The following is a 22,047-nucleotide window of genomic DNA, read 5'->3' as shown; positions in this document are numbered from 1 at the left end:
ATATTTGTATAATATCTTTTTAGCCAGTTACGTGACTAATGACCATGATTAAGAAATTAAGAAATATAATTATGCAGTAATGGGCGTTCAAAAAAAAATACGATATCAAATCATATTGAATCATACGCCCTTTTGGGCCGTTACGTGATTAATAGTCAGTTACGTGATTTGGCAGTTATATTAATACAAAAAGGTATATTAAAGATGTATTTAATGGCAGTTATAAAAGTTAAAAAGTGGACATAACTCCATATCAATTGGACGTGTTAAAGAATTAATAGAATAGATTCTAAAGCTAGAGTCAAAATCTTTTAAAGGAAATATATTGGCTCTTTTTTTTTTTTGTCATCAACAACACAGACTCATATAGACTCTGCACACCAAACTGGTAGCTCCGCATCCATGTGAACGACGAAAGACGATTGTTGTCTGGCACTGCGTGCTAAACGATCCGCCCTTGTATTCTGCGTTCGTGGTACATGAATAAGCTGTGAACTTTGGAAGCTACTTTGTAGACTCTTAATATCCTCCAGATAACTTGCAAACGCTGGCCACTCCTCTGGTTCCGAAACCATCTTCACCAACCGAGAACAATCCGTTGCAAACGTAACCTGAAACTGTCGCAAATTTCTCATACACTCCATTGCCCAAACCAAAGCTTCCACCTCCGAGTGTAGGGGTGATATACTGGCTCGAACATTTCGTGCCCCCATTAATCCCTCGAATCCCTCTAAAGTGCTATACCAACCCTGTCCCGAGAAAGAATCCTTATCCTTCCACGAACCATCAATGAAACACCATCTTCCTGGAATTGTGATAGGTTGATGTACCTGGTGCGGAAGATTTCTTCTTACATCTAATTCTTGTGCCGCAGCCCACATGGTAGATTCCGTTTCTGCCAATTTTAGTGTATCCAATGCATCCACATCCAGATTACTAAGCACCTTATTGTTCCGTGCCTTCCAAATATACCATAGTATCCATACAAATTGATGATCATTCATCTTTGGGAGAACTCGCCAGAACAAATGATCCATATTTGTGAACAGTGCTTCCGTAGGAAAGATATCTGGATTTGTTGGTATCTTTGATAGTGCCCATACCTGCCGAGCTGGAGGACACTCAAAAAAGACGTGGTTTAATGATTCCTCAGCGTGCCCACATCTATCACACCCAATATCCCCATGCAACCCTCGGGCTTTAAGATTCTTTTTCACCGCAATACACCCTGATACAATCTGCCATAAAAAGTGCTTCATTTTTGGTGGGCATCTCACCTGCCAACAATGGGCTTTCAAGCCATCCACTGGAAAATATATTGGCTCTAGATACCAAATTTTCTACAGCTTTTATCAAGTGTTTTGAAAAATATCCAAAGTCAAAAAAATTAAAGTCAAAGTAAAAATTTTACAGCCTATTTTCTAAAACAAAAAATCTAAAGCTACAGCAGCAACCAATCAACTCCTTAGTTTCGATTTTACAATAAAATCTATTTCTTTTGTCAAGACAAGAAAATCCTTCTGTATATAAGCATGTAAAACTAATAAATTGAATAGTCAACTGGAGTATAAAATAGTTGAAAATATGAAAGAAGAGAAATTGGAACACAACTGAGTATTTTAATAGAGTTTTTATGATAATTTTTTAGAAAAGTGACAAAATAGCTCATTTGAACAACCTGAGAGATATTTTTAGATAATAATTATCCACATTTCACTTTATAATTGAATACTTTTCTGAAAATAAAATATAATTAAATAATTACATTGTATTTTAATATTAACTTTTTGAAGTATTCTAAGAATACCTAAAAGATGTAGATGCTCTTATAAGGATGACACTACTCATGGCCCAAGCAAACGCGATACCTTAATGCACGCACTAAGGCTTAATTAATTTGGTTATAATTTGCTAATATGAATAATTATTGTAATGATGATGTCTTCTCTTGTATGCAAGTTCCAACATACATTTTGCTTTGTTAATTTTGTTTTGAACAACCACTACAAGAAAACATCGGTATTCTAAGGGACATACCGAGGGAAAATGAGTTCCTCGGAATTTTCTGACGAAAAATCGAGGAAATACCGAGAAAACCAAGAAATGTGGTTTCCTCGGTATTTCCTCGAAAAATTTCGAGGAAATTGCGAGGAAGACACATTTCCTCGAAAAATTTCGAGGAAATTGCGAGGAAGACACATTTCCTCTGTATTTTTCGAGGGAATACCGAGAGACAATAGGGTTTCCTCGAAATTTTCTCGGAATGTCCCTTCACGGTTGAGGGGTTTGATTTAAAACCCCTTGTTCGTCGAAATACCCTCGAAATATTTCGAGGAAATTTCGACGAAACAAATGATTTTCGGTATTTCCTCGAAATTCCCTCACAATATTCCGAGGGAATTTCGAGGAATAAGGGGTTTTAAACCGAAAACAACGTTTTGCGGATTGAATAACACGTATATAACCTTCATTAAGTGTCTTAGGCAGATTATGAAGTCAAACTTTAGGGTTTTAAACCGAAAATAATGTTTTGCGGATTGAACGGAAACCACACAACATAAGAGAAACACTTATACATTTTAATAAACGTTAAAGGGAATACTTATAATTATTTTTGTAATTGTGTTATTTCATTGTTTATGATCATCTATACAAAGAAACCTCATTAGCATGAATTACATTTGTATAAGAAATGACATAGAAGAAAAAAATCGATGTTTTCAAAACCCTAAACCCTGTTTCCTCGAAATTTCCTCACAATATTGTGAGGAAATTTCGAGGAACCAGCTTTCAAACCCTGTTTCCTCGAAATTTCCTCACAATATTGTGAGGAAATTTCGAGGAAACAGGGTTTGAGGTTTTGAAAACATCGATTTTTTTCCTCTATGTCATTTCTTATACAAATGTAAAATTCATACTAATGAGGTTTCTTTGTATAGATGATCATAAACAATGAAATAATACAATTACAAAAATAATTGTAATTATTTCCTTTAACGTTTATTAAAATGTATAAGTGTTTCTCTTATGTTGTGTGGTTTCCGTTCAATCCGCAAAACATTATTTTCGGTTTAAAACCCTTAAGTTTGACGTCATTTTTGTAATTGTGTTATTTCATTATTTTCATTTTTGTGGGAATACTTACAATTATTTTTGTAATTGTGTTATTTCATTGTTTATGATCATCTATACAAAGAAAACTCATTAGTATGAATTACATTTGTATAAGAAATGACATAGAGGAAAAAAATCGATGTTTTCAAAACCTCAAACCCTGTTTCCTCGAAATTTCCTCACAATATTGTGAGGAAATTTCGAGGAACCTGCTTTCAAATCCTGTTTCCTCGAAATTTCCTCACAATATTGTGAGGAAATTTCGAGGAACCTGCTTTCCTCGGAATATTTTTCATTAACCCGGCAACCTTAGCCGCCAAACGTTTCGCGAAAATTAGATTAGAAGATTTCGAGGAAATTTCGAGGAACCTTATTAAATTTTGTGAGGAAATTCCGACGGACAGTGTCCGTCGGACGTCTCATAAATTAGGTTTTACGTTCTTCTCTTCCCCATTTCTCTCTGCCTCTCCTCTCTTCCTCTCCTCTCTTGCGCGGCCTCCTTCCTCTCCTCTCTTCCTCTGCGCGGCAAATCCCCTCTCTTCCTCTCCTCTCTTCCTCTCCTCTCTTCCTATCATGTAAGTTCATCTCTCTTCTCTTCCTCTCTTCATAGATCGATTCTTTGGATGTTAGATCTCGAAATTTAGATTGTTAGGAAGGAAATTCTAGGATTGAATGGATAGCTTAGGATTTTCAAGTTTGGATTGTTGTTTGGATTGTTGTTATATATTTTTTTTAGTTCTTTTGTGTTTTGGGTAAAATTCAAAACGTTTTTCATGTTTTAAAACGTTTTTTGATTTTTTAAAACGTTTTTTGATTTTTAAAAATGTGTATATGATTTTTTAAAACGTTTTTTTTTTTTTTTAAAACGTTTTTTTTATTTTTAAAAATGTGTATATGATTTTTAAAACGTTTTTGAATTTTTAAAACAATTTTTGATTTTTTAAAACTATTTTTTATATATTAAAACTATTTTTGTACTTATTAAACTATTTTATATATATTAAAACTATTTTTTATATATTAAAACTATTTTTTATATATTAAAACTTTTTGTAATTATTAAACTATTTATATATATTAAAACTTTTTTTGTAATTATGAAATTGTTGTTTTATTTTATTTTCGATTTATTTTGTGTTTTGGTTAAAATTCAAAATGTTTTTGTGTTTTAAAACGTTTTTGATTTTTAAAAATGTGTATATGATTTTTTTAAAACGTTTTTTGTAATTAGTAAACTATTTTTTATATATTTAAACTCTTTTTATATATTTAAATTATTTTTGTAATTATTAAACTATTTTATATATATTAAAACGTTTTTAAAGTTTACAGTAATAATAAAAAGTTTTTTTAAAATTTTAAAAATATTTAAAAACCTTTTTCTATATTTATAAACGATTTGTAATTTTTTATAAATATATATATATATATATAAATCATGTATACTAAAAACTATATATTGTAATTATTAAACTATTTTTTTATATATTTATATTTTTTGATTAAAAACTATTTTGGATTTTTAAAATTTTTATTTATTAAAACTAATTTTTAATATATTTTAATTTGTACAATTTTGAATAATATTATATAATATATTTTCAATTTCAATTTTTATTTTATATTTTATATTTTCGAATTTCATTAAAAAAATTAATATTTTTTTTTTATTTATTTTTTTGAAAAATTCCGAGGAAAGTGTTCCCTCAGAATATTTCGACGACCACGTCCGTAGGAAAATTTTGAGGACTTTTGTGACGAACTCTCGTCCTCACAGTTTCCTCGGAATTACTGTTCCTCGAAATTCCGTCAGAAAATTTTGAGGAAATTTCGAGGGAAAATGAAATTTCGAGGAGTTATTTTCGAGGACCTTTTTCCTCGGTATGTCGTCCGAATACGGTTATTCCGACGACATACTGAGGAAAAAGTCCCTCAATATCTGCGTGTTTTCTTGTAGTGAACATCCTATATTTGTCTATTACCACTATTTGACATGGAGATACTTCTGCTCTAAGTTAAATGTCTTTTTTTTCTATGACATAATAATGCAACAGTTGGTAGAATTGACATGGTCTTCATTATTCAAATAAATACTCCATAACTAATCATTCTTGTTTTTTTTAACTATAATTGATTTGGTTGTGTTGGTTTTCCTCCACTTATGGGTTCTTCTGGCTACAGAATCTGACCGCTTCAGCCATCAAGTTGTTTTTGTTTTGTTTTTGACTAAGGGCCATCAAGTTGTTCAGTCACAACGTGAATACTCAGGAAAGTAAAAGTTTCGCTTATTGTATTGTACATGTTGACTACATAGATTAATAGTAGGTGAAAGTTCCTTTTAGAGGTCCAGAGAGTTTGTTGCATAGATAGAGACGTGAAATCGATTATGGGTTGTAAAATTGTCGATGTAAATAATTTACATAGTTATATTAAAATAATAAATCAGTATTCAAAAGATAAAATAGTAATACAACGTGCTGATAGTTTGTTATATCTTCTCAAGAGCTTAGAGAGTTTGTTAGCAGTTCATGAATCGAATTAACTAAATAAATAAATAATGAATCGAATTAACTATAGCTTCAGGGATTAGAACCGTCCTAATTTTGAATATAGTTTCTCAGTAATCAGCTTGAAGCAGCTCAAGCTGAGAGTGGAGAAAAGTGAGAGGCATGAAATGTTCTCCTTTGGAAGCTCGCTTCTGTAACCGAGCAGCGATCACGTCTGCATTACCTTCCAATAATATAGACTTTGCCTTGCAACTCAAATAGCTTTGATTTGTCAAATGCGCTGATTTTTTTAACCTCTGTTTGATAGAGAGTGAAAATCATTGGCATCTAAGAAAATCACTAGCTAGAGCTTCTCCGAACATTTTACTATTGAATCTAAACACTCAGAATCAAGAGTAAACTACTTATTGCTTTGAAAAATCTCTCAAAACTAAAATTCTCAAACTTGTAAGTTATGCCACACATTAGCATCTCCTTATTTATATATATATATATATATATATATATATATAAAACACATCAGATATCAAGTATTTAGATAACTCCTAAATACTATAATTTTTCCTACCTTATTCATATCTTGGCAGGAAATAGATAACTTGTTCCTTAAGTTATTTCAAGTTTTTTTTGGACAAATCAAGTTATTTCAAGTTTAAAACAACATTTTCCCCTTAATCTTGAAATCACTAATTGACACATCTTGAATTCCAATGAGATCTCTCATCTTTTGAAACTTGATCCTTCCAAATGCCTTAATCAAAATATCAGTTTTTTGCTCTCTTCCGGCTACATGTTCTACGGTAACAAGACCATCTTCGACACACTCCCGTATGAAATGGAATCGTCGAGTATGAATATGCAAACTGCGTCCACGAAACAATGGATTTTTGGTAAGTTGCTGATTTGTTGTCGGTTCGTATGACTACCTTCTCACATTCTTCTCCAAGGATTTCTTCAAGAAGTTCTTGAAACCATATTTCCTGCTTTGCTGTTTCTGTGGCCGCTATGAACTTAGCCTCACATGAAGATAAAGTAACAATTTTTTGCTTCTGAAAACACCAAGTTACCAAACAATAATCGACATAAAAAAATGCCCGTCGTGCTTTTGCCATCGTCAGGATCCACATTGTAGCTGTTATTACTGTAATCAACGAGGCATTTCTTGTTCATTCGTACTATTGTAAATTTATATACTGGAGGATTTCCAGTAGAACATTTTAAGCCGACCTGAAAAATCGTAGAAGATATAGTCGTCTTCGACACAACGGTTGTAGATATGCAAATATAGGTGAAAAGAAGAAGCGGCGGTGAGAACGACGGTGAGAACGACTATAGATACACCTTAAGTCACAAATTGATAGAGACAATGTTTTATGTTCATCTTTTCCTCAATCAATCACTCGACAGTAAGAGATATAACTTACGGCGGCGGAGTTCAACGAGACGCGTTATCAGATCTGAAATAGAGGAAGCGGCGGTGAGAACGGTGGTGAGAACGACGGTGATAAAGGCAGAGAGATAACCGGCGGTGAGAACGATGGATTAGAGAGAATAGACGGAAATAGCCTTCGAAATCGCCTCTAAGAAAAACGGCGCTAGAGTTTTCTGAATTTCGCGAAAAAGTGAATAAAAATCATCTTATATATGTCCCGTAAATAATCCGGTTAGGTTTAAAAATACATTGGTAAAATTAAAGGTTCGTTCCGGTTTGGACGACTTAACTGTAAGTCGTTTGTTGAATACTATACACCAGACGACTTATTAGTAAGCCGTCCAGACCCTAAATATAACCCATAAACTTAAATTGACTAAATTAACCAACTAAATATTTTATAAAATTAAATTAAACTTAAATAGTGTTTACTGTAAATAAGCACACATAGGTAAATTTCAAATTTTTCAAAAAAACATTTAAGCTTTCCAAAATCTAATCCTAAAACACATACAATATTACAACATATGTTGGCAAACCCTAAACCAAAGAATATCATGACTCATTACTTTCACTAATCTATATTGAAAATAATTTTCTTTTATTATATCTTAATTTATATAATGTGTTAATTACATGATTTCAATTTTTCACTTATCAAAATATTTTTTACAAAATTTATAAATTATGTTTAAGATCAACGATACTAGACGACTTTCAAATAATTCGTATGGCCAGAAAATTTATTAGGGTTATAAACTTAAAAAAAAAATATTTTTGGTTACTTTTGCATTTGATTCAAGTTTGGACATATTTTTTATTTGAAATCAAGTTTTGAGTCATAATTGATAATTTTTCCTTAAAAGAATGTTTATATTTTAATAAGAAAGTTGTGTACATGGTCTTATGCAAATGTGGAATTTCATCAAATTGTTTGCTAATTTCTTTTTTTTTCTGATTGTTTGTCATTGGTTTTGATATAAACTACAATATCGGATGCTATAAAAATTATTGTTACAGTTTTGACTGTGTTAAGTTTCATCTCCCAAGTTTGAAGGTTTTGGAGCTTGAAAGTTGAAATATATCAACAAAGGATTGTGATTGCAATTGCTGGCGGTCAATTGCCTACAGAGCCTTAGCAAAGAGGGACGATACTTTTGTAAACAGACAGAAGCCATCATGCGTCTTAAACAAAGGAAACCAGTTTGTACAAACATGAAAACAAAGCTCTTAATTATTACAGAAAACTAAAGGGTATATATCCTTCACAATGCGTAATAAGCTAGGTTCCAGGCTCTTATTACACAACACGCATGGTTCCATCGTCTTACCTCCTAACTATGACCACAGAAAGGCAAAACAACAATAACTTGGCAAGTTTAAGTAATAAGTAATCAATAATACAGATCTTATTCGCTAATCAAACAAAGAAATGGAAGAAGCAGAAAACACGAATTACTTGTGAAGCTTACCAAAATAATCATCGTATAGTCCCACGTTTCAAGTTTCAAGTTTCAAGATACTTGATGTTCTCACTCGGATCCATAAACTCCAGGTCAAAAGATTTGGCCTGTTTGCGAAACCAACGATTTGGTATCCCTTTGATGTCAACTTTTTTCAGATCATTGGTTTGGAGATCATAGCAAAGGAAGTAAAAGGGAGAAACCAACTTGAGCGGTACCAAAATAATCTTGCCTTTTAACATTGCACCCTTTGGCTTCAATCTATTGTCAGCGACTAGATGCATCTGAGAAGGCTTCAAAGCCAGAGTCTTCATCGACCACTCTTGCTTCCTCCAATCTTCCACAACCCACAGATCCACGGTACCAGTTTCTTTTAGATAGGTGTAGTCAAAAACTGCTACTTTTCCACCATAGTCTATTGTAACCACCCACTTGCCCAACATAGGTAGCACGTCTCCAGGCTTCCGAGGTACTTGCAACATACTGAACTCCTCGGAGCTGATGTCGAAACTCACAAGCACACAAGTAGTATAATCAGTCCAAGCCAAATAATATAAAACACCGTTCATAGTCAGTTCTAGTGGATCAGGAAAATGAGGATGAAAATCCTTTGCAACCCTTTTCCAGGAACCACCACTTTCTAGTACTAAAACCCAACGCTCTGACCTTATCGTTAGCATACCTTCTTCTGATAGTACCGTGATAGTGCAGAGTACTTTGTACTGATCCTTAAGAGGGTCGTAGCAGATAAAGTAGGAGATGTTATATTTATCTACTTGAGCTAAGATATTGGATTCCACGGCAGGTAAGGTGATAAGTTGTCTTGTGCTAGGGTTATAGATCCGTGCCTCCTTTTTAAACACTGTAAAACCAATGAAGCCACGGACAGCTCGCAAGTAGTAACCTCCCATCTCACGGATGGTCAGATCTTGGTCGAATACAATGGAAGAATGAGAAGCAGCAGGGTTTGGAGCGGATGATAAGAGCACAGACTTGGAGTAGTTGGCTTGATCCAGTAAAGACATGTAAAGACGTGGGGATGATGGGAGCATCATAATGAAACGATTGCAAAAAAAACTGGAGCACAAGAGAGATGACCAAAACTTTGAGATGCACTTGAATCTCATTACCGATTTCGCAGGCAATCTCGCTAGAATCTCGATCAAGAGATCCAGAGGAATCTCCGGGCCGACCCAACCCTGCATCTCTCTTCTTCTTCTTCTTCTTCTTCTTCTTCTGCTTCTCTTCATTCCTCTCTGTTTCACGGCGACTGCAAGAAGAAAAGACAAACCCATGTCGTCAAACAACAACAATGTTCAATCCCCCAAACTTTATATATCCCTAGTTCCTACTCCTTGACCGCAGACGAAAACACGAAACTTTCAGCAAGTTTTCTCCTTTTAGGGTTTCCAGTGTGTTTTATATCCTTTTTGATTTTTCTTTCATACTCACTTTTTTTTATTTGACTCAAAACATCAACTATTTAATTAACCAACTTAGTTCTAACCCGCATGATATTTCTATATTTTAAATTTATAATTTTAATAGGGATAATTTGAAAAATACTTTTGAAATAGTTCAAAATTTAAAAATTACACCTCCTTTTTTTTTTGTGAAAACTACACTTTATTAAATGTGAAAATATATTTTTATCCAGATTACATATCTCGGTAATTATAATATAGCTTCAAAATTAATAATAATATTAATATTATATTTCTTTATGTTTAATAACATTATAACTCTACGATAGAAAGTGCTATCCAGATCTATAGAACTAGAAGACATCGAGTAAATGTTTTTCAGCTTATAGCCGAGAGATTATGAATCTAAAGAACAGAGGTCTCAACCAGTTGGAAGATGTTTGTCTCTGGAAAAAGGAGAATGGAGATTTCAGAACGGAGTTTGTTACTTCTCACACATGGAATCTCACAAGATCCCATTCACTGAAGGATCCGTGGTTTAAAGCTATCTGGTTTTCGGATGCTACTCCAAGATTCTCTTTTCTCACCTGGCTGGCTACTCATAACAGGTTAGCCACGGGAGATAGAGTGCTTAGATGGAATCCGTTAGCTGACTCTACTTGCTGGCTATGTAAAACAGAAGCTGAAACTAGAGATCACCTCTTTTTTGAATGCTCCTGTTCTAAAGAAGTCCGGAATGGGACCATCAGAAATTTGGCGGGTAATGGAAGTGTCTATAAATGGTCAAGAGTAATGCAGGTTGTGGTGAATGGTTTACATGAGAGAAGTTCAACTTTCTTGATGAGATATTGCTTTCAAGCTGTGGTGTATGAGCTTTGGTGTGAGAGGAATGTAAGACGAGTTGGTGAAAAGCCTAGACCGGCGGGTTGTCTGATTGAAAAGTTGGATAAACTGGTCCGTAATAGGATTACTTCATTGAGGAGAAGAGAAAGAAACAAGTATGAGAAGACTATGGAGATATGGTTTGGAAGAGGAAGATAAATCCTAGTAGGAGTGAGTGCTAGGTGCTCAGTAGGAGTGAGAGCTGAGTAAGTTTGAGGAAGATGGTGATTTTTGAGGCGTTCTTTTTGAAATTTCGGAGTTTCTTGGAGATTACGTTAGGTTTCTTTCTTATATTGGAGTATTATGTAAGAAACAAGCTGCAGTCATTGGCTGTAAAAATGTTTTTTTTATTTGAATAAATTTAAAATTCTTTCAAAAAAAAATAACATTATAACTCTTATGTTTTATAGCCAAAAGAATTAGTTAACGTCAGTGCTAGTCTTTCCAAAAAAACTAACTTGTTATCTCAAAACTCAGTTTTCTTTTTATAAGCAAGACACATTTTGATTACTCAAGGTCACAACCAAACTGAACAATCAAAACCAGATTCCAATTCTCTAGATCTAAGAGAACCATAAAAATCGAGGTGAGAAAGCTACAGAGATCAAATTTGTGTTTGAAGATCAATATACGATGTGTGCAATAATAGAAAAATAGAATTTTCGAAATCCAATTATACTTAAGGGGGTGGGGAAAATTAATTCAACTTCTGATGACATGAAGAATAAATCTGAATCCAGAGATAAATACTTTTTAAAAAAATGGAGAACAAAATATCAGGAAGAAGACAAGACGACATTAGCTTGTTACTTTTCATACTAAAAAATGTATTCAGATATATTAAAAATATATTGTGTGAATATTATAGAGATTTCTTTTTAAAACAAATCTTATTCTTGTTAAAACTGTTATTCTAAATATTAACTAAAATTATGATATAAAAATTAAGTGTGGATAGTTTAGTAAATTCATAAATACAAAAGTGTATTTTTCAAAAAATATTAAATGATAGTGTAATTTTCAAATTAAAATCTCATATAAGTGTATTTCTCCAAATTTTCCCATTTTAATATTGTCTTAGGAGTTTTAAATATATAATTTTACATTTAATGTTATATATTTATAACTCCATAATTATATCATTTAAGTTTTTCTATTTGTGATTATTGATATATAGTGATATTTTCATATAATGACTTATTTTATACATTTCATATTCTTATTGATTGTTATTACTTATCAAATATATATTCTCTTTTATTATAGCTTTTTAACTTTACAATTTGCATACAATACATTTTAAAATACTTTTAATATTTTTTATGTTATATATTTATATGTTGTGTTTAAAAATAATATTTTAAAATCTATGAATATTTTGCGAGATTTTATAAGTTAATACATTGTTATGTTTAAATAATAAAGTTCTATTATTTTAGTAATTTGTATACATAGTAGTATCCATCATATTATTTTAGTAAACTTTATCAATATATATAATATTTTGGATGCTATAATATTAAGTTTTCTGATTTTATATTAAATTAAGATCTAAATATTATATTATTTTTGATTCTTACAACATATTTTTTTTGTTGTGTGTTACATTTCAAAATTATATTCTATCGTCTATTATTTTTATTTTTCGTAAAATCTGGAATATTATCATTTTGAGTTTTAAATTTTTATTTTTAAAATTGTATACTTGGTCAAGTGAATTTTTGAAAGTTACTCAATTATTTTTTGATTGGAAGATTATAGATTTCGTTTTTTGGTACTAAATTAATTCAGTATTTTATAAAAATATATTTTATTTTTGGTATGCTTTTTTATTTTATTTTTATAATATTTTGTTATAATTAAAAAATTAAATTTATAAGTAATTTTTTTCATTAATATTTTTTTTTATAATTCGAATTTTTCTAGTAACATTTTATTATAAAATAAAACATGAACTAAAGGTTAGTTATATACTATTATGTTTTTCATATAATTATTTATAAACTAGGTGTTTTACCCGCACATGCGGGCTTAATCTATTTATGGATACGTATTAATAAAATTACTATTAGTATTAAAAATACTATTTTATGAATCTTTGAGTTTTTCCTTTCAAAAAAAAATGAATCTTTGAGTTTCTTAATTTTTATCATTTATTTATTTTAAAGTTATTTTTGATAACGACGTTAATATTTTGTTATTTTAAAATATGTTGTTATCTTTAACCAGTATTTTATATTAATTACAAACATTTATCTAATACATAAACAAATATATAATTTTTAATATAAAGTGATGTTATTAAATCAAAGTATTGAATTTACCAAAAACTACAAATCTCAAAAATAAATGAAAAACCCAAAAATTTAAACCGAACCCAATTTTACATACTATATTAATCAAAATAAATAAACTATTGATATATGTATAGTTATATTGTGAAATATCTAATATAATAACTAAACAAACACTCAGACAGACAAACTATGTGGACAAACAAAACATTAATATATAATGTATAAGATAACATTTTCTATCTATTGTTATTTTCATTTCTAAATGCTATAATAGAGAAAAATAAGCTATAGTCAGTCTATATATTCTTTAATTTAAAACAGAAATTCCTATTTTCGTATAAAATACTATTTCTTTATTATAAAATCATAATTATTATTTTAAAATGGTCTTTTAACATTAAAACTCTAATAATTATAGGTAAAAAGAACTTTTGGAAATACTGTTTTTATATAAAATAGAATCATACTTTTCTTTACATAATAGTCTTTTAAAAAAAATTAAACAAAATCATAATTCTGTGTGACTCTTGAAAAAAATATAAATATAAGGTACTTGTTGTAAATAAAAAATTATTAATTTCAAAAAATATTCTCTTTTGGAGGTAGATATTCTGAAAATATTTTTAAAAGATAATTTCCATTTCTAACTAAATATTTTGAAAAATAAAACAAATAAATGTTAACTTTCAACTTAAATAACAAATAAATTTATTCTTGAATCTGAATAATAAAAATAAAAATACCACAAAAATCACTTTACCAAACAAATATAAATAAAAATATTGTTATTGCTTATATACATCGCTAATAAATTTAATAATTTAAAAAATGTCTCATGAAAATTTTGTTTATAAAATATAAATAGTTTTTTATTTTTATAAAACTATTTTAAATATTTTAGTTTAATGATAAATCCAATTATTATATGTGTATATATATTAATAATTATAAACATTAAGAAATAAGAAAGAAAAATAAAATAAACAGAAAATAAATACATGGAATTGTATTTTTTTTTCAAACACGTTTTTCATATAAATTTCTATAATATTAATTTGTAGTCAGTTAAATATTGAATATATAATTATTTATCAAAGATATCAAAATTTTAATAAGTTTAATCAATTTTTTTTGAAAACTAATGACTCAAAATACTAACTAAAAACAATTAAAACATAATAAATAAGTTAAATTACTAATTATAATTATTGAAAATTTTCACAAATAAGAAAAAAAATTATTTATATTTTTATAAGCCAAATCACTTCATAAATATTTATTAAAGATATCAAAAATTTAATAAGTTTAATTAATTTTTTTATGAAAATAATGAATAAAAATATTAACTAAAAACAATTAAAACATAATAAAAAGTAAACACTAACTAAAATTATTGAAAATAATGATAAATAATCAAAAAACCTAAAATTATGTAGAAGTTGACATATAAGCTAAATCACTTCATAAATAATAGTATAAATAATATATTATTGTAAGTTTCAGAATAAATCAAATAAAAATATATAGTTGTGGATATAAAAGTGACCACGCAGATATGAATCCATGCTTACGATCCATTTGAATACTCGGGAGATAATCTATACAACTCATTTGAATATCCGGGAGAGAATCTATCTGTGCGCTGAACTTTCCACCCGGAAGTTAGGTTTGTGTCTTTAATAGATCCGGATTTAACTCTTTTCCAAAAAAAAAAACAGAAAAATACTCTAAACATTATCTTAAACACTATGCAATTAAGTATAAGCATTTAAAAAAAGTATAAGCATTTATAAACTTTCATAAGCTTCACAATCACTACGTGCAAATACACTGATATGGAAATTTGATGTTAGGTTGAAGTTAACAAATCTGCGTAATCTCATTGACGTAGATACTTACAAGGATGCCAAAGTTACAAATTATAGATCTTTTCAATGTAAAATATAAAATTATTGTGTTAAAAGTTGAAGGGTTGTCTACCATCCATCTTCTCGCAACACAATCGTTTTTTGGTGGGATGTTTGATAAAATTTTGAAATATTTATAAAATTTTCTTATAAAAATTATTTTACTATTTTAGAACTTGATAGTAACTTTTTATTTTTCAAATTAATATAATATACTATATATTTTATGTTTTTATATATTTTAGTTTTTGTTTAATGTATCTAATATTTTGAGCAAAGTATTTCATTGAAATAAATGTAAAAGGCCTTTTAACACCGCCAACATTTTGAACAAAATATCCCAAGTATATTATATCATTTTTAAAAATAAAAAAATTCCTTTCAAGGCTTAATTTTCTTAAATAATTAATATAAGAAAACTTTACAGATAGTTTCAAAACTAAGTATATTCGATTTTGTATGAATTAAAATATTTTATTATTTATATTATAGTATAATATAAATTTATTAAAAATATGATAATTAAAAATGTTAATGTATTTTATACAAATCAGAAATAATTATGACCAAAGTTTTAATTGGAGAAGATGACGTATAGTAGTATATATACTTTCAAATCTGTAACAATATATCAAACATTTACTTTAATCTAGTGGTTAGAGTATTTTTTTTAAGGGTTTGAGTCCCAAATGAACATAATTGTTAAAAAAAAAAGATTTAATCAAAACGACCTCGTTTTATTGTTTAAAGACTGATTAATTTCTGTTATGGTCAATGTAGATTTTGGTATATCTTAAAAAGTTCAGAGTCTTTTTTTTTTAATTATAGTTGAATTTGTGTCGTATTTAGCACTGATCATTTGTTTAGATAGTATTTGACGTGGTCGAATTGACAATTTTTCCAATTATATACTCTGAACTTTATTTAGAACATAATTTTAAACACTATGCAATTTGGGGGGGGGGGGGGTGTATTCAATTTAACATTTGATGTGATTTGATTTTTAATGGAGTTTTAGATGATTTCAATAAGTTGCAGAGATTTAGGTGATTTTTGTTAAAACATTCTAGAATCTCATTTAAAACTGTGGGATTTGGATTTTTATTTTTATAACTAAGAAACTCCCCTCAAACACTTTAGAAATACTTAAAGTACTCTAAAATCTTCAACTTAAATTTTATACAATAACAGTGGATTTCAGAGTGTTTTATAAAATGACAAGTTCAATAACACTAGATTTTAAAGTGATTTTTAAAATCCACGTTTGAATAAAAGTGAATTTGTTAACTTCATAAATTTGGATAAGAAAAAAAAATACAAGTATATCAAACAAAAACAATAGCTTCATAATCTTAACTATGGTTTTCTTTACTATGCGTATTGTTTAGAATAGTCATTTTGGGTGATGAAAATAAACTGGCATCTTCTAACACACTTCATATGAACTACTCATTTTTCTATTCCAATAACAACCATTGTGGTATCTGGAAACTAAATCCATAAAAATGAAATTAGTGACCTCCAAACCAAAGGTTTGTTTAAGGGAAGTTGTTAAAGTAACAAGACTTCAAAATCCATTTAGTTAACATTTAAGACCTTTTGCCAGTCGGTAGTATGTAATTTTGGCAAAGGGTTAAAAAAAATCCTTCTTACCGTTTTTCTCTCTAACGAGAGAATTTGGTGGTACATTCTACAAGATATTAAAGACGATAAGCAGACAAAAGCATTATAATTCGACAAGATAATACATTCTCATGTTTCCAACATGTGATCTCAATTAACTTAGTCAGGTAATGCAGTTCCTCGCTCCAAGTTGTTTTTGATCTCCAGCGTGTACTTCCCAAACGCACGCTCGATCTTCTTGTTGAAATGCTCGTTTCTGTCGTTGATCGAATCGATATCCTTCTCTTCCCTGAACTTTCTTCTCCTGCTAAACTCCTGTCGCTTCTCTTCTCTGTCATGGAGCTCCTTTGCCATCTTATCTATCTTATCTTTTGAAATTTTTGGGGCCTGCAAGAGATAAATAAATGATTAAACATATGACTCTCTTGGTCAAGACTCTTCAATAGACCAAAACGATTTAAAACAACTAACCTTGCCGTATTGCAAGCTTGAGGCCTCACGGTAAAACTCTGGATCAGCTGCTCTCATTCGGTTGTACTCCTCTATGTCAACCTGAATGTTCTTTGTCCGTTTCTTGTATGCGTTGTATAACGTCTTCTGGTTGAAGACTGGAGACAAAGACAGCAGTTAAAACACTAGGCATCAATCGAAGTGAACAAAGCAAAGTCACAAGTAGGTGAAAACTGCTACGTACCATCCCAACCAGAAGGTGTGGGTTCCTTTTCCCATTTCTTGTATTTGGTTTCTGCTGTTTCTTGAGTATCGAGCATGTAAGCCTTTGACATATCTAAACCATTAGCATCCAGAATCTTCCCGATCTTTTTGTGCCTCGCCTCCACCCATTTCTGTTTGGAGATTCCTTTTGGCTCAGTTGGTGCTTCCATTTTCTTCTTTTCAGACCCGACATCTGTCTGATTGAACTTTCTTGCTTCATTCTGAAAACCATAAGCAGATACATATACAAAACGATCTTAAAGACAAGTTACAGAATTGAGCTTAATGACTAGTAAGAAAAAAGACTTACCATCTTAAGTCTTAGCTCATACAACTTCTTCTTCCTCCCTGTAAGTTGGCTGACGTCAACTTCAGGTTCTTGGTTATCTTCTTCTTCATCTTCTTCCTCAGAACTCTCTTCCTCTACAATTTTATCAGCAGGTGTCTCCCTTGACTGCCCACTGACAGCTTCAACTAATCCTGTTGACACATGAAAAAGGAGCACAAGTCTCAGTTCTGAAAACCTTTTCAGAACTACATATGCTTCATTACATTAGACGGAAAATCGCAGTTTTAATTAATACGATGATGTCTATGTGTATGCAAAAGAGTGATACAAAGAATCAAGACTAAGTCACATTGTAGCATCAACAGATGCGTAATGTGCAAAAATACTCACATCAATCTAAACCACAAACAGCTTCAGATACGCATAACCAGAAACTTGAAGTGAAGATTAGTCACAACTCTATATGAATGAATATCCTAGCTATGAATCAAACTCATAGACTCGCTAAATCCAACGCATACGAATAGATATACCATCAGGAGAATTATTTTTAAAAAAGAGTACCTTGCTTCTCTAGTTTAGCCTTTGCTTGAGCAATTTTCTTAAAGCAATACTCAACACACTCGTGGTAAGGATTAGAGGCGTTTATACAGTCCGGATGCACTCTTCTCTCACTATCCATATCTCCTCACTTCCTGCAAATCTGTTCAAAAGAGACACAAGCTTTAGAGAATTAGAACCGAACCAAAGAGGTAGAGCCGTAGAGGAAGTATTAAGTATATGCCAAAACCAGATCCGACATTAAGCATAAACATGGAGGCACCTAATGACAACACACTAAGTTGATTCAGACAAGATCTAAGCTTGGTTCGATTAAAGAAAAAAAAATCCTAATTTTATGCAAAACCCACATCAAGATGAAGCTAACCAAATTCAAAAACCCTAACAGATTAGGGGAAAGATTTCTGATTCATGAACTATATAAATCGCAGTATTCATAAGATCTATTGTCGAAAACCTAAACGATTGAAATCGATTTAAAAAAACCCTAGAAAACACAATTGAAGTCGATGAGAGAAACGAACCTGCGAAGAGACGATTTTGAGGAACCTCCAAGGTTACTTCGCTTAATGATAAGAACACCAGAGATCGCTATTTGATGGGCTATAAATGGGCCACTTCAATATGACGTGGGCCAATAAATTTAAATGTTAGTTTCCTTTTGTTTTGTTCAGAAAAAAAAAATTGAAAGAAAAAAGGAATAAAAATTGAACGAACCCTTGTGCTCCAAGCCCAAAATAAAGAGTTATAAATAAGCCACCTAGGGTTTCTGCTTCTCCCACTTTCTCTTGCTAACCCTAGTGCTGCTCTTATCATCTTTCTACATGGACAAGAAATCTGCAATCAAAGGTAAATCATCTCTTTCTGCGAATAAGACCACAAAGCCTGTGAAGAAAGTTATGAGAGATGATTTAGAGAAAAATAATAAGAAAAACGTGACTGGGAAGGAACAGTCTGATACCAAGGAGGTGATAGAAATATTGGCTGATCGTGTTCAGAAGATTGTTGGACATGGGTTTTACCCCCAACAAGGCCTATAAGATAATGGGCTCAGCCCATTTAAAAGGAGGTGACTAGGAAAACCCTAGACCTCATCCTTCTATAAATAAGGAGGCATCCCCTCCTTAAGAAGGATCCTTTTTGGGAGATCTTGCCTCTCTTCTCACTTTCTAGAGAGAAACACCAAATCACATGCTTTCTTTTAAGCACTTGTGACATTTCGTTGTAGAACTACGATTGGCTTGATCCCCTTTCGGGGTACGTAGGCAACCCTTCACCGGGTCCAGCTATAACATATTACACATCTTTTACTCTCCATCTATCCAGTTCAAGCTCATTATGAAGACCTCTCCTAATCCCACCATCGAAATCAGTCTACCCCTACGAAGCACCGATTTCGGTTCAAACAATTGGCGCCCACCGTGGGGCATGGAGAAGTATCTTCGAAGAAGATTGGACTCGGAGTCCGTTTGACCGTTTGGTCGTCACCGTTCGCTCTCTCGCGATTACTCGATATGGTTCGTTCTCTCGCGGTTACTCGACACGGTTTGCTTTCTCGCGATTATTCGTCACCATTCGCTCTCTCGCGATTACTCAGCACGGTACGCTCTCTCGCGGTTACTCGACACGGTTCATTCTCTCGCGATTACTCGTCACCGTTCGCTCTCTCGCGATTACTCGACACAGTTCGTTTCTCTCGCGGTTACTCAGCACGATTCGCTCTCTCGCGGTTACTCGTCACCATTCGCTCTCTCGCAGTTATTCGACACCGTTCGCTCTCTCGCGGTTACTTGGCACCGTTCGCTCTCTCGCGATTACTCGTCACCGTTCGCTCTCTCGCAGTTATTTGACACTGTTCGCTCTCTCGCGGTTACTCGACACGGTTCGTTCTCTCGCGGTTACTCGGCACAGTTCGCTCTCTCGCGGTTACTCGGCACGACTCGATCTCTTGCGGTTACTCGACTCGTTCTCTCACGGTTACTCGATACGCAGTTACTCGGGACCGCGGTTACACGACCACAAGGTTGAGAGTCTTGCGGATACTCGGACGTGGAGGAGAAGATTCATCTCGCTTCCCTTTGCAACTCTTTGTCGATCATAATTTCGAGTTGAGGGAAGATACACAAGTGGAGGCTTTTGGTCGGCACACGGCGCAGTTTCTCGCTGAGAGCTCATCACATTGCCATGTAACAGAGGCAAGGTTCTGGTATGATTTTGTCTCTCTGATCCTAATTGAATTTGGACTTTTGCCAAGTTACTTACGCTAAGGCACGAGTACAGCTTACCTTTTTCAGAAATGGGTTTACAAACTTGCTTTTTACTAGGCACGAGTTAGTCGTAAACTCGTCTTTTACTAGGTACGAGTTGAATAAACTTGTCTTCTACTAGACATGAGTTTCATTCAACTCACCTTTTTCTAGACACGAGTTACCGACAACTCGCCTTTATCGAGCACGAGTTTAGTAAACTCTTTCTTTACTAGGCATGGCTTACTCGCCGAGCTATAGTTCTTAGGCATGGGTTTGATAAACTCGCCTTTTACAAGGCACGAGTTATACGCCGAAGCACGGTAAACTTGCCTTCCACTAGGCACGAGTTACTCGCCGAGCTACGACTCCTAAGCACGAGTTTATTTAAACTTGCCTTCTACTAGGCACAAGTTCAAAGTAAACTCGCTTGGATCGTTAAATGTAAATGCGCTGAGTCCATTGTCTTATAAACCTCTTCGTAAAATTCGCAGAGATCAACTTCATCTCTCTCAACGAACTGGGGGGGGCTTACTGTTGGACATGGGTTTTACCCCCAACAAGGCCTATAAGATAATGGGCTCAGCCCATTTAAAAGGAGGTGACTAGGAAAACCCTAGACCTCATCCTTCTATAAATAAGGAGGCATCCCCTCCTTAAGAAGGATCCTTTTTGGGAGATCTTGCCTCTCTTCTCACTTTCTAGAGAGAAACACCAAATCACATGCTTTCTTTTAAGCACTTGTGACATTTCGTTGTAGAACTACGATTGGCTTGATCCCCTTTCGGGGTACGTAGGCAACCCTTCACCGGGTCCAGCTATAACATATTACACATCTTTTACTCTCCATCTATCCAGTTCAAGCTCATTATGAAGACCTCTCCTAATCCCACCATCGAAATCAGTCTACCCCTACGAAGCACCGATTTCGGTTCAAACAAAGATCGAAGAAAAGATTGATTTGTTGATCACACTGATCAGTCCGAATAATGAAGAAGTTGCTACCGCTGGTAAAAGTGTCTCTGTAAAAGCCGAGACAGAGAGCAATTCGTCTGATGATGAGGAACCATCTAAGAAAAAAGCTAAATTAGATGATGACATGGCTGGTGATAATAGCGACGAATCTGATGAAAAGGAGAGTTATCCTTATAATCATGGTCTTTATGTCGGCGATCGTTTTTCGGGTGGTCGTTGTGGCGGTCTTGGTCGCTGTAGCTACTGTTGAGGACGTTTAGGAGTGGAAGTCTGTCTTTTTAGAAGACTACGAAAGAAGCAGGATCTTTGGTGTTTTAGCTTCTGGTACTAATTCAGTTTTTTCTTTTTTTTTGAACTAATACAGCTTTTTAATACTTTCTTTATGGGTTTTGTCTTTATGTCAATTTTGACTACTTTTGGTTTTGAAAACAAAGATAAAAAAAATATAACTAGAATGAGTTCATTGTTTAGTAGTGAGAATTTGATAGATCACATGTTAAAGTCCAATGAAGCAAGTAGCAAAGCATAACGGAACTAGCCAAACCTTTAGTTTCACAAGTCCAAATTAACACTATTTGTTTCTGTCCTAGCTTACCTTTTAGTTACGTTTTTA

General features: G+C 32.3%; 2 protein-coding genes across 3 annotated transcripts; both read right to left on the bottom strand.

Annotated features, from left to right (window-relative positions):
* Positions 1-8,206: 8,206 nt before the first annotated feature.
* LOC108810422 (F-box only protein 8) lies at positions 8,207-9,937 on the bottom strand. Its single transcript, XM_056987586.1, has 2 exons — positions 8,526-9,937; positions 8,207-8,391 (listed from the first exon to the last, which is right to left on the bottom strand). The coding sequence occupies exon 1, from the start codon at positions 9,809-9,811 to the stop codon at positions 8,561-8,563; it is 1,251 nt and encodes a 416-aa protein (XP_056843566.1). The 5' UTR covers positions 9,812-9,937; the 3' UTR covers positions 8,207-8,391; positions 8,526-8,560.
* A 6,719-nt stretch (positions 9,938-16,656) lies between these two features.
* On the bottom strand, positions 16,657-18,837 carry LOC108806079 (uncharacterized). Of its 2 annotated transcripts, XM_056989142.1 has the most exons (6): positions 18,738-18,837; positions 18,217-18,355; positions 17,674-17,843; positions 17,344-17,584; positions 17,121-17,257; positions 16,657-17,036 (listed from the first exon to the last, which is right to left on the bottom strand). In XM_056989142.1, the coding sequence occupies exons 2-6, from the start codon at positions 18,332-18,334 to the stop codon at positions 16,809-16,811; spliced, it is 894 nt and encodes a 297-aa protein (XP_056845122.1). In that variant the 5' UTR covers positions 18,335-18,355; positions 18,738-18,837; the 3' UTR covers positions 16,657-16,808. The 2 variants fall into 2 exon arrangements, with proteins under 2 accessions (XP_056845122.1, XP_018433608.1); XM_018578106.2 differs by lacking the exon at positions 18,738-18,837 and having other exon boundaries at positions 18,217-18,399.
* Positions 18,838-22,047: the final 3,210 nt, after the last annotated feature.

The sequence above is a fragment of the Raphanus sativus genome, chromosome 6 (assembly GCF_000801105.2).
Source record: "Raphanus sativus cultivar WK10039 chromosome 6, ASM80110v3, whole genome shotgun sequence".
In the NCBI taxonomy this organism is placed as follows: Eukaryota; Viridiplantae; Streptophyta; class Magnoliopsida; order Brassicales; family Brassicaceae; genus Raphanus; species Raphanus sativus.
This window is presented reverse-complemented; position numbering and strand designations above follow the sequence as displayed.

Coding starts and splice junctions, on each gene's coding strand:
- LOC108810422 (XM_056987586.1), bottom strand. CDS start 9,811: ATGGGTTTGTCTTTTCTTCTTGCAGTCGCCGTGAAACAGAGAGGAATG.
- LOC108806079 (XM_056989142.1), bottom strand. CDS start 18,334: ATGGATAGTGAGAGAAGAGTGCATCCGGACTGTATAAACGCCTCTAAT. Junction 17,585..17,673: donor ATGAGCTAAGACTTAAGATG/GTAAGTCTTTTT, acceptor TATGGTTTTCAG/AATGAAGCAAGAAAGTTCAA. Junction 17,037..17,120: donor CAAGCTTGCAATACGGCAAG/GTTAGTTGTTTT, acceptor TATCTCTTGCAG/GCCCCAAAAATTTCAAAAGA.